The sequence below is a fragment of the Thalassophryne amazonica genome, chromosome 4 (genome assembly GCF_902500255.1).
Source record: "Thalassophryne amazonica chromosome 4, fThaAma1.1, whole genome shotgun sequence".
Classification (NCBI taxonomy): Eukaryota; Metazoa; Chordata; class Actinopteri; order Batrachoidiformes; family Batrachoididae; genus Thalassophryne; species Thalassophryne amazonica.
The window spans coordinates 79,918,847-79,932,256 of record NC_047106.1 but is presented as its reverse complement, the minus strand read 5'-3'; the positions used below and the strand labels follow the sequence as shown (position 1 = coordinate 79,932,256).

General features: G+C 40.3%; 1 protein-coding gene across 1 annotated transcript in view; it reads left to right on the top strand.

Annotated features, from left to right (window-relative positions):
- Positions 1-2,238: 2,238 nt before the first annotated feature.
- Positions 2,239-13,410, top strand: part of zgc:158328 (uncharacterized protein LOC567225 homolog) — a 215,016-nt gene continuing 203,844 nt past the window's right edge. The window contains 4 exon segments of the mRNA XM_034168130.1: positions 2,239-2,406; positions 4,204-4,338; positions 5,657-5,766; positions 7,773-7,877. Of these exon segments, the coding sequence (XP_034024021.1) occupies positions 2,324-2,406; positions 4,204-4,338; positions 5,657-5,766; positions 7,773-7,877 (433 nt within the window). The 5' untranslated portion in view covers positions 2,239-2,323.

Sequence of the window (13,410 nt, the reverse complement as noted above, 5' to 3'; positions counted from 1 at the left end):
CACTTGGCCACATACTTGTCAGTACTATAAAGGTTAATAAGGTGGGAAAATGCCTTTGAAAATATAAAATAATTTATATCATTTACAATCCCCAAAATCAATCTGCTGAATGCAGCTTTCTGTGTTCCCAGTGGAAATGTGGCATCATCTGTCCATCAGAGTGCCAGATCCACAGGAGGCTGATGGATTTGCCACTAGACAAAATATTTAAATAGGTAACTAATCGATTTGCTCTGTTCTTCACAGTGTGACGCAGCCTTTATAGTCAGACTAACTCACACACAACACTTGATTTACTTTGTCCACAAGGTTACAGTAACTGAGCAACACAGTCTCTTGAACCCTATTGCGGGATGTGACCACTTCTGGGGACAGCCTGCTGTTGCACAATACATCCACAGCATCACTTCACACGGACAATGGTATACTGTTTTGTTTTTGGCTGCAATCACCAAAGCAGTCATTAAATTGCATTTTTTTCAGTTCCCAGTGGAGAAGGGAAGATGAGGCAAATAGGAGAGGTCATGTTGGTAAGTTTTAGCCTCCACACTTAGCCAGAGTAGCTGCGTTCTCTCACCTGCACAACCGCCTCGACATGTTTGAGCTCCAGGTCATAAACAAACACATGTCCACTTTCCACTGCATTGTCACTTTTTCTTTGCATTTTTAAATTTATTTGTGTGTAATTTTCCCAAAAACCCAGAGAATGTGCCATGTTTATGATGGGACATGAGGGCTGTCCTAGCCCGACAACCAGCCCCGCTATGAATTGGGCCGGATATCGGCCTCCATTTTGGAGTGAGATTTCCCACTCCTAAACGACCAATAGGATAGCAGCTCTGGAATTCCCTCTCCTAAATGACCAATAAGAGAGCAGCGCTCGCACTACATCAATCACCCTGCTCAGAGTGCTGCTCTCATTGGACCGACATCTCTGCTATTTTAGCATTGTGGGATAGCTCACGCCCACAGATTGAGCTTGCCAGACTACTTTTGCCACCCTGCTCAGCGTGCCGCTATCTTTTTCTGTGACAACACACAGAATGTGCCTCTTCCCAGATAGATCTCTTTCAGTGCAGCTTCTTGTTTTGACTTTAAGACGAACTTAATACCCAAGTATTTCATCGCCAACTGTAAATGGTAATCAAACCATTCCAATCGTATCTTTCTGAACTCTTCCGCATCAAACTCCATTATGTCAATGTTTACAATGTTCATAAACTTTTAAGTTTCTTAAATATTTAATATGGCCACTCTTAAAAATTCAGTTCTCTTTATAATTTTATGACTGGTAAATTTTAGAATTGATTTAGATGAGATATACTCATTATCTCACAATAATATATCTGGGAACTACTTTTTGTGCAGGAATTCATCAAGCACGTCGGCTGAGAGCGCGTACTAATACAGAATCCCCAGAAACTGTGGAAAGTTGTTTGGCCAAAACAAGAGCGTCCACTTTTAGCTTGTCTTAAGCTAGTGGGGCTCCTGAGAGTGTGCACATCAATGTGAGGCTGATGCATGGGCTGATGTCAGTTTCTCGGCCGCCAACCAATCACAGGCTAGGAGAGAGAGTGGCAAGTATCTGGCCCAATTCAGGGCCGGTTGTCGGGCTAGGTGGGCTAGGCTGTCCCGGTATGTAGTATTGCGTCACATGCATCATATTTTAACCCTTTAGCGTCTGTCCTCAAACGAGACTGCACTGCCCAATTAAGTTGAACCAACTTAGTAAAAGTTATTGGTGTTGTTAAGTAGCCAAGTAAAGGTTAACATCTTTATTTCACCTACCTTCTACTGAGAAATGTCCACAGAAACAGTTAGCTTTTTTTTTTAAAAATTGCTACTTAAATCAGAATAAATTCCATGTAACAATTCCAGTTTTATGATCAAATTGTTTATTTTAAAACCACTGTCAAGCTCTGTCCAACTGTTTTTCCACAACTGAATAATTTCATAAAAAATATTTGTAAAGTATCAACTTACTAGATGAACGGCTGAAAGTTTTTTTTGTTGTTTTTTTTAACTCGAGTAAAAAAAAAAAAACTTTTTATGTTGAAAATGCTCTTCCATTTAAGTTGTACACACTATTCCCACGAGGAAGCTTTTTTTTATAGGGTGGGTGGCGCGTGAACACCGACTACCGAGTCCATCAAAGGCACCGACTGACACGAGACCAGCCGACCGACCCGCCCCCACTGCACACCGGGACACCACGCCAGGATTTCGGAGGGACATAATAAGCGTCAGGATGCTGTTGGTTTAATGGACACGGGCTCCACACCGGCTGAGTTCTTCTCTCGGTTTGCATTTCAGGAATGAAATTATGTTGCCAGGTATTTTAATTTTCTGTGTGATTTCCGTCAGCACTCTGCGCATCTCATCAGCTGTGGAGCTACAACCTGGCATGTAAGTGTGCTCGCTGGAGCCTGTAAGATTTGTCCAAACTGCTTCAACTTTTTAAACAAGAAAGGAACTGTGCATTTTTCGTAGTTTTATTTTATTTATTTATTTATTTATTTTTGGCTGCGTTACAAAAGGTTACCAACCTGTGCTGTTGCTCTTTCTTTGACATGACGCTGTTTGTTCATTTTGTCACCACTAGGAGGCGTTGTTTCGGGTTTCCAGTGTTGCGTTCATGGTCTTATTTCAGAAATAGTTTGCAGTGATGTTTGACGTGTTTTTTGTAGTATCTTAAGAGAGGTTTGCACATTTAAATGATGTGCTGGATATTATTATAGGGTTGTTTTCATTACTGTAGGGGCTGAGCACTTCCTCTAATTAACTCCGGTCTGTCCTGCATTAACGCCAGTTGTTTTGTGGTGGAGCACACCTGGATGTTAGAATACCTACACTGATAACACAGCTTGAATATTTATAATGCTGGGCTAACCTACAGTTTCCACAATGCATGTGCTTCAGGGGACTTTAACACTGTAAAATAATTCTGCACAGCAAAAAACAAATATTGTGTTAAATTTCATTGTTTTTTCATGGTGTTACAAGCACTGTCAAAACCTTGGATTGATTTTTAATTTTGTTCCCCTTGCATCTTATTCCAGCACCACAGGTGTAGTCGCTGGGTGGATTTAAGGTTTGAACCTCTCCCAAAATATGGCACATATTGTGATGGCTGAAACAAATTTTTTATACAAATTTTTAGCAGGTTTTTTTTTTGGTTTCAGAAATCTCAAAAGAACGAAGTACTATTAGAAAATGAAAATGATCTGCAAAACAATAACTGACACAAATACTCCAGGAAATGATAGTGCTTCAAATCACTCAAAGCATTAAATGAATCAGTGGATTCAAAAGACAGTTATGTTTACATAAAGATTCATTGTTTTGAAATGCTCAAAAGACCAGTGTTTTCAGAAAATAATTTGTTCTCCAAAACACTCAAAACAGCAAATGAACCAGTTGTTTCAGAAATTGATTCTGTTTTCAACTGTTCCAATATTTAAATGATCTAATCACTGTAGAAAATGATCCACTATTACAAAACATTATAAGCACTAAAGTACACGGAGGTCCCCCCCCCCCACTATGAAGCTCTTAAAACACAAACTGAATCACTTGATTTGATTCAGTTTTGATGAACCACTATCTTCAGAAAATCTTTTGCTGTTTCAAAACATGAGATGACACAAATAGATTCAAAGTTTTGACTGTACAGAAATGCCTGGTATACTTAAATGATCCATTTACATCAGGTAACATTTATTAGGCCTCAAATGCTCCAAATAGATCCTGGCTCCCGCCCAATGACCTCTAGCATAGGTTCCAGCTCCCCCGTGGCCTTTAATTGCAATAAGTGGAAATAGACAATGAATGAATGTAGCATGGCCCAAGCAGAAGGTCACCCCTTTGAGTCTGGTCTGCTTGAGGTTTCTTCCTCAGAGGGAGTTTTTCCTTACCACTGATGCTCTGGGGGTTGGTATGGTTAGACCTTACCTGTGTGAAGTGCTTTGAGGCAACTCTGTTGTGATTTGGTGCTATATAAATTAAAATAAATTGAAAATAAATTGAATGAATGAATGAATGCTCCAAACAGTAAATGAAGCAGTTGCTTCTGAAAACACTCATTACTGGCAAATCTAGTGGACAGTGGAACCACCATTTCTCATGTGTCTGTTGCCTTTTTGTAAAATATGTAATTTGTAGAGTAAAGTAGTCACAGGCTAATTTTGTATTTTCCATCTACAGGCCAAATGTTTGCGTTGACCGGGAGATGTCTGTGTTGGGGACACACCAGCCTTGTGTCCAGGCATTCACACGCTGGGTGAAGGTGTGGAGACAGGGCTGCACACACCAGCGATGGTGTGTCAGCTATGAGAGGAGGTGAGAAATTTTAATAAATAAATAAATATATATATATATATATATATATATATATATATATATAAACTCTATCAGTGATGCATTAGAATGTCTGTTTTACTAGCACACAGAGGGATGTTTTTGGCTGGAGAAGCACATTTTACACTTATTCATCTTTATTGCATTTTCCTATGTCATTATAAGTGAAACTGACATGTCTTTGCTTTGTGTTTCAGGATGTACAATACTGAAATATTCACAAGCTGTCCTCATATGATCCTATCGTGTGGGGCTTGGTATGCCTGTAGTCTGCCAATGGTTTCAGTATCACCACAAAAAGGGACATTTGCAATTTAAAATCCTAATTTTTGATCCCATGTTTATCACGTTCCCTGACTGATATGTTGTGAATTTATGCTGCACACACAGTTTAAGATGTTTAGATTATCATTTAAGATCATCATTGAATTTGCTTTGGTATGCTAGTGTGATTAAAAAAGGGATCATTTCCTTATCAAATGAATTAATCAATTCACAACTCAACACAAACTTTATTTCTAAAGCACATTTAAAATGACAGTAGTCAACCAAATTGCTGTACAGAAATGGGCACCGGGTTACTTCCAGTAATAATTAAATAAACAAATAGATGAAAAATAATAATAACAATAATGACAATAAAAATGACAACAATCAGTAAAAACAATAAAGCATACAGTTTACATTTGTTCATTTATGAAACAAATCAGTGAATCACAACCAGGTGTAAATAAGAAGTCATGTTGAAGAGGTTATATTGTGCATCTGGCAAAACAGTGGCTTAGTGGTTAGTACTGTTTTGTCATAGCAAGAAGGTCATGGGATCGCTTCCCACCTGGGCCTTTCTGTGTGGAGATTGCATGTTCTCCCCTTGTGCACGTGGGTTCCCTCCAGGTGATCTGCCTTTCTCCCACTTCGAAAGACATGCAGGTTAGCTGACTTCATCGTAGGTGTGAATCTGTTTGTCTGTCTATATGTGGCCATGTGACAAACTGGTAACCTGTCCGGGGTGTATCCTCACACCCTGTGACTGCTGGTATAGGCTCCAGACCCCGTGACCTTTGATTATAGTGAGCGAGTGTAGAAAATGAATTAATGAAATATTGAACATTTTCAAGATATGCTTTATATATATATATAAGGTGTATGCTTCCTGTTTTAAAACTAAATTTTATTTTAAGTGAAGCTGAAATCACACAGAACTCATTATCTTTCCAGAATACACACACTATATGAGCTCAATGTAGAGTTTAAGAACCATAAATCCCATGATGCATCTGACTGATTTTGTCTTCCCCAGGACAGCATATTACACTGCCTACAGGCAGATGTACACCATGAATGTCCATGCTGCCTATAATTGCTGCCCTGGCTGGATTCGGAAGGAAGAAGAGATGGGTTGTCTGCACAGTGAGTAACACAAAACATTTAACCCCCCATGTCACCTTTCATACCACCTTTTATGCTTCCAGTGTTTGCAAGCAGTTGGTGTAATGTCATATTTATGTTCAACAGAAATAATCTAATTGATTCTAGAATGTACAGAGTGAAGAACAGCTTCCACAAAACTGCAAATAAATGCATAGAACCCTTTGGGTATAGAGATTACCGTTTGGGAAAGTAGTAAAAGTGCCATTATCATTATTAAGACAACATACGAGGTCTGTTAGAAAAGTAACGGACCTTTTTATTTATTTGCATAAACTATATGGATTTGAATCATGTGTGATTGCATCAGCCAAGCTTGAACCTTCGTGCGCATGCGTGAGTTTTTTCACGCCTGTCGGTTGCGTCATTCGCCTGTGAGCACGCCTTGTGGGAGGAGTGGTCCAGCCCCCTCGTCGGATGTTCATTGTCAGGAAATTGGCTGATTGACTGCCACTTTGCTTCATCAAAATTTTTTCAGAAAGTGTGAGAGACAGCCAAGTGGAAACCATTTGGAAAATTCAGATGGCTTTCTGTGAAGATCTTATGGGGATCACACAGATTAAGGACAATTACAACTGGATTAAAGATGGCCCACAGCGGCGGATGGCGTGCCGCGCACCGAGCGGCGATCGACAGGCTCAAACAACCAGATCATTTCCAAAGTGAACGCTTTGTTGATCCGGGACATCGTCTGACTACCAGAGAAATGGCAAGACAGCTGGACATAGCACTTTTTCAGCACATTCCACTGTTCCAGGACTTTTTGTAATGGAAAGAGGAGCGGAGAAATTCGCCACGGAGCCGCTCATGGTGCAGGACGAAAGCACCTCCTTGTTGGTCTCACAGGACATGTTGTAACATGCCCAGCTCTTGCACCATTCGAAAGATTCAGACGGCTTTCGGTGGCTTTTCAGTTGCGTGACTATCCGAGAAATTGTGGACAACCTGGACATGCCACAACATGTCCTGTGAGGCTTCATCACGGCGTTGCTTTTTGTTCTGTGCCCTGCGCCTCCGTCCCGACGCGCAAATTTCTCCGCACGTCTTTTCATGACAAAAAACTCCTATAACAGTGGAATGTACCGTTCATTTCCAAAGTAAACGCTTTGTTGATCCGGGACGTCATCTGACTACCACAGAAATGGCAGACGAGTTTGACATCAGTACTTTTCAGCATGAAAAGACGTGCGGAGAAATTCGCGCGTCGGGACGGAGGCGCAGGGCACAGAACAAAAAGCAATGCCGTGATGAAGCCTCACAGGACATGTTGTGGCATGTCCAGGTTGTCCACAATTTCTCGGATAGTCACACGACTGAAAAGCCACCGAAAGCCGTCTGAATCTTTCGAATGGTGCAAGAGCTGGGCATGTTAGGGCTTGTCCTGTGAGACCAACACGGAGGTGCTGTCTTGCCATTTCTCTGGTAGTCAGACGACGTCCCGGATCAACAAAGCGTTCCCTTTGGAAATGATCTGGTCGTTTGAGCCTGTCGATCGCCGCTCGGTGCGCGGCACGCCATCCGCCGCTGTGGGCCGTCTTTAATCCAGTTGTAATTGTCCTTAATCTGTGTGATCCCCATAAGATCTTCACCGAAAGCCATCTGAATTTTCCAAATGGTTTCCACTTGGCTGTCTCTCACACCTTCTGAAAAAATTTTGATGAAGCAAAGCGGCAGTCGATCAGGCAATTTCCTGACAATGAAAATCCGACGAGGGGGCTGGACCACTCCTCCCACAAGGCGTGCTCACAGGCGAATGACGCAACCGACAGGCGTGAAAAAACTCACGCATGCGCATGAAGGTTCAAGCTTGGCTGATGCAATCACACATGATTCAAATCCATATAGTTTTTGCAAAAAATGAAAAGGTCCGTTACTTTTCTAACAGACCTCGTAAAACAATAGCTAGGAAACAGGAGGTTTGCAGGCTAGACAGAAACATTATACAGACATTAGAGATCCTTATAGTATATGATGTGTGATATTTGCAGGGGTCTGTCATACCAATACCTGTTTCAATGGAGGGCAGTGTGCAGAGAGCGGCCATCAGATATGTCAGTGTCGGGAGGGCTTCAAAGGCACACAATGCCAGTATGGTGAGTACACTATGACAACATATCAAAAAGTCCTGTAAAAAGTAGCCTTGATCAGGCTTTCCATTGCAGACATTATTTTTTTTTTTTTTTGAGTAGATGGCTAAGTGCAGAGATAATAAGAGATGATAACTCTCTGCTGAGGCTTTAACGGGCCTAATTTAGACCTTGTGTTTCTACTTTGTAAGACCCCCACAAAGAGGTCTTTGTGGGGGTCTTACAGTAGTTAAACACAGGTGAAGTCTTCTCTGTGAGGAATGCTTTTCTTTGAAGACTTGAATTGGGGTGCTGTGGCTTACCTATCTGAGAATCTACTTTTAAATTGATGATAATGGTATATGCAGTTTAGTGTTAATAGAGGTAATAAAAAAGCATCATACATTTTTCTCTGGGATAGGCTCCAGCTTCCACCCCCCACCCCCCCCCCCCCCCCACCCCAATAGCAGTAAGCAGGTATTGAAAATGAATGACTTATTATTATTTTGGAATATTAACAATAACTCTGTTCAGTGTTGATTGGTATTGTTACACTCAGCAAAATCCCCAGTACATCTCTTCAACTCACATAGTGTGAAAAATTAACACTGTTCCTCAATTAATATCATTCTCACCACTTCCAAGTTCAAGTTATACTTTTGATTGTGTTGAAATATTAACTCTTAATAACTTTCTCACACTCACAGTGTTAATTCATGATATATGAACGTGTATTTAAAACAGTTTAGCATGCTTTAACACAAGGCTTTACTATGTCAGTGTTACTACTTTGTACTTGCTGAACCACTGGTGTTTATGTGAGTGTGAAAGATGCTTTTGTGCATTGAGTTTTGGAACACTGAATAATGAAGAGAGATTTGTTGGTTCCTCCCTCCCTGCGAGCACTTCATACAAACAAGCTTTGACTTTCTCATTTGGTTCCTTGTTTTAATGGTGGTGGTGGGGGGGTCCGGTGTTTTATCTGTCCTTCCTTGTTCGTTTGTTTAAAGTAGCTCTTCTATTTGTTTGTTTAGACAGCCTGGTTGGTTTTCACACTTTGGAGAACTAAACAGATGATGGATATTTGATTCCTCTTTATTCTTTTGTCTGATCAACATCCTGTGTTTGAGTCATTTTCATTGAGAACTCATCTTTCACTTCTTCTCTTCTTGTAAAATGTTTTTCCTCCACTGACCCTCTGAGACAAATTTTTTCCCTTCTGCCAGAGTCATTATAGGAGCAGCCAACCTCCTGTGTTTTACCGGCTCTAAGCAGCTCGACCTCTGCTGGTTGCACAAGCAAATCATCCTCCGGCATACTGAGCTTCAGGTTCATTCTAAACCATATCAGACACATAATTTTCTCATTTAAAGTATGTTTATTTTTTATTCCTTTGGGGAAAAAACCCTTTAAGACAATTAACATGATTGAACTTAGACCTTTCTGGTCATGAGACCAGTTTCCTAACATTTAGGCCACCATTTCCCCAGGTGTAGTTACTTCAGCTCCCAGTGTTCTCACATATCTCACCATTAAAGTGTCTTCTCCAACTGTAAAAGCAATTATAGGAAGCCACAGAATGTTTGGAGCGTTTGGAAACTAAAGCATTAAGTGATGATATCATATACTGCAAAAGGGATGGATGGCGAGCACTTTGTTCAGCAGTTTTGCTAGCGTACACAGTACTGCGCGATGACAGCTTTATGCCAAAAGTGAGAACGATCTAGAATGAACAGAACAAGAAAGGACACACTGTTTTTGACATAAGAGAGACTCTACACCCCAATGGAAGCCTGACATTCCCACCACTGTTATGTTTCAGTCATGTGAGGGTTCAGCATGTACAGCAAAAACTAATAAACCAAAAAAAGCATAGCACATATCTTTTTACCCACTCAATTTATACTGCTTGTCCAAGGTGGCCACAGCAGATCATCCATCACCATCTTTGGTTTGGAACTCAATACTGATTAACCTTTTTTTTTTTTGGAATGCATGCAGATTAGATGAATTGGAGACTCCAAATTGACTTTAGGTGAGAGTAAGAGTGAGTTTGTATTGTGTTTATATTCACTTTCTTGTGTATATAAGCAGTGTGTAAGTGAGTCATGAACCTGCTTATGATGGAGAGATGGATAGAGGGTTTACTTGTGGTGGAAAGATACAGTAGCTCCACCATAAAATATATATCACAGTACACATTACAATACATTATTACATTAGTATTCACACTAATTTAGCAGAAATTTAATTTAATTTTAATTTAACCTTTATTTAACCAGGTTAGTCCTCTTTTGCAAGGGAGACCTGGACAATTATAGTTTCCAGTTCACCTAACCTGCGTGTCTTTGGATGTGGGAGGAAACCAGAGCACCCGGAGAAAACCCACGCAAACACGGGGAGAACATGCAAACTCCACCCTGAAAGGCCACAGGTGGGAACTGATCCCATGACTTTCTTGCTGTGAGGCAAATTGAATGTGTGTGAGTGGTAATGGTTTATCTATCAGGAAATAATGATTCTTTAGTATAAATTGTAACTCTGGCAATTATCGGTTTCCTATTTTCATTCTTATTTAAAATAATTTATTCTTCACCAGTTACTGGTAATTATTTATTTTGTGGAGTAGTTGACCTTTAGTAGTATCACAATAACCATTAAAAAAAAATTCAATACAGCTACCATGTTACAATTATCGTGATGTGCATTGTCTTGTTCCACCCTGAGTTATTACCTAATGATTTCATTGCAAGTTCAGCAGATGAGGTCTAGAATTGTTTTCAAATGTAAGACTTTCTTCAGAGTTATGCTGGATATAGAAGTTAATAAATAGAAGACATATGGCACTGTGTGATTATCCTCAAGTATTGAGTGATAGTGCACAAAGTAGGCTAGTCAGGGAAGACACCAGTTTAACCATTACAACAGTGAAGAACAACAGTTTTATCATTCCATTACAATAGTATGGATGTAATTCTGGTCTGTTATTCATCATAACAGTGAGAAAATGGCAAACAAACAAACAAAAACAGCTAGAGTGGCAGAATGTTATTCATCTCAAATAATTTATAGGTCACTGGAGCCGCTGTTTGTCCGTGCAGATGTTTTACTTTCCGTCAAAGCTCCAATGTCAAAACTGAAAATATAGGTTTTCCTACATGATCTAATCCTTTCTTATATTACTTTCTGCTGCATGTCATGTTTCTTTCATTGTGGTCTGTTGGTATTTGGCATGTTGTTTGTCAGTGTTTTTCGCTTTCGTTTGTTTTTATTGATTAATCAGTAGGGTAACCATTGCCTAATCACAAACTATCAGGAATAAAGAAGAACATGTTCACAGTTTTGTGATGGCTGTTGTGCAAGTGAAAACCCCTGAGCACAAAAACGACAGACAGATGGAAGTTCAAACAGTCTTTATTTACAGCTAACAGGCCATTAGCAAGGATACTGTTGCAGTCCATACTTAATGGGGTCCAGGTGGTAATAAAAGATGGTGTGGTCAGCAACTCAGGCATGGGTTCGATACGTAATAGAGGCTGCCGAGTTTTGTGTACTTCTGCCTTTGGCTTAAAGATTTGCTTGACACTGCAATGTATTCTGGGATAGAGGTCGACAAGCTCTGATATATATGACCGTGTCACTCTATGGTTTTGTTTATTTGGTGTCTTTTTAAGGTAATTTAGTGGTGTTAATGGTTCCAGACAGCATGTTTTTTTCTGTGCAGCTCATACAAGCAAACTGAAAATGCTGGACATTTACTTGTGGATGTTGAGTGTCAGCTTCTCTGTTTAAGTTCAGACTTCTCACAAACAAACTCCCCAAGATCCTCATGTCTACATTCATAGAACAGGCAGAGAGGCCTGTTCTATGAATGGTAACAGCTCTTTCTTTTTTTGTTTCACACATGTAGTCCTTTCCTGGTGGTTTACTGATTAACTTTGATAGTGGACGCCGTGTTGGATTCTGGCTGGTCCCTGCTTCCTCCTTCGCCAGTGCTAATGGAGGAGGAGGCGGAGATAACATTAGCGATAGGTCAGTCATCAGGAATCAAACATACCACACAGGAAGGAAATTGTGCTACAGCAGTGACACATACAAAGTGACAAAGGCAAAACAAAAGACAAATAAAAACACAAAATAATTAAAAGAGTAAGACACAGTACCGCCCCTAAAACAGCTTATAAAGGTAGACTAAAAAACCTCTTTCATTATAAAACCATCAATGCCGGTGTCGCAGACTGAACGGTCCCCCCAAAAATCGGTCTGCCTTGCCTTCACTGCGCATGTGTCAGTTCGGAGCATCAGCAGCATCATTTCTGAGCATCAGCAACGATTCACCACTTATCCCCTAATTTCTGCTTAAAACTGGGGAGGTGATGGTCTAGTGGTTAAGCATTGGGCTTGAGACCAGAGGATCCTCGGTTCAAATCCCAGCTTGACCGGAAAATCACTAAGGGCCCTTGGGCAAGGTCGTTAATCCCCTAGTTGCTGCCAGTGTGTAGTGAGCGCCTTGTATGGCAGCACCCTCACATCGGGGTGAATGTGAGGCATTATTTGTAAAGTGCTTTGAGCGCCTGATGCTGATGAAAAAGCGCTGTATAAATGTGCTATATAATTGCAGTCCATTTACCTTTTAAAACTGCACTCCAGTCATCATCTATCTCAGCGACAGATATAAGAAGTTTTTGTACAACAATCATTTCCACATAAATTCATCATTCTTTCATCATAAAAGACAGCAGACCGATCAGAGCCCCACAGTAGCACGTCTGACTTTGACATGCTGCTACGCCTATGTCATTTCAGAGCGTCAGTAGCGACTCACCAATTATCACCTCGTTTCTGCTTAAAACTGACTTTAGAATGATGTAAGTGGTTTTACTTTGTCATCTGATGGGTAATAATCATATTATTCCCTTTGATCGCTTTGGGTGTAGAGAGTCAATCTCAGACGTGCTGCTGTGGACTGAAATGACACGTGTAGTGGAGGCAGGGTGGACCAATTTTTAGAGGGGACTGTTTGGTCGGTGACACTGGATCCGGATCACCTCCAAAATTTAATGGAGTCTTCCATGCCCTAATTTCTATCTGTAATCCTTCAAAGCCTATATAAAGTGAAATCTTGATCCAGAATCTGGATTTGGATCCAGATCACCTCCAGAATTTAATGGAGTCTTCCATGCCCTAATATGTGTTCATAGTGAAAATTTGATGAGAATCCAAGAAGTAGTTTTGACATAATCCTTCAAAGCCTATATAAAGTGAAACTTGATCCAGAATCTGGATCTGGATCACCTCCAAAATTTAATGGAGTCTGATATCAATCTGTGGTGAAAATGTCATCAAAATCCATGCAGTAGTTTTGACGTAATCTTGCTAACAGACAGAAAAATAAATAAATAAACGCTGACAATTTTATTATGTCCTTGGCGGACGTCATAAGGCATTAAAAGCCTGTGTACAAGAGTGCAAATAAATACAAGAGTAAATTTGGGTCAAAGTTAAAGCCTCATGCTTAATTCTGGTAGAACATGTTTAAATTATATGATCAACTTTCTAA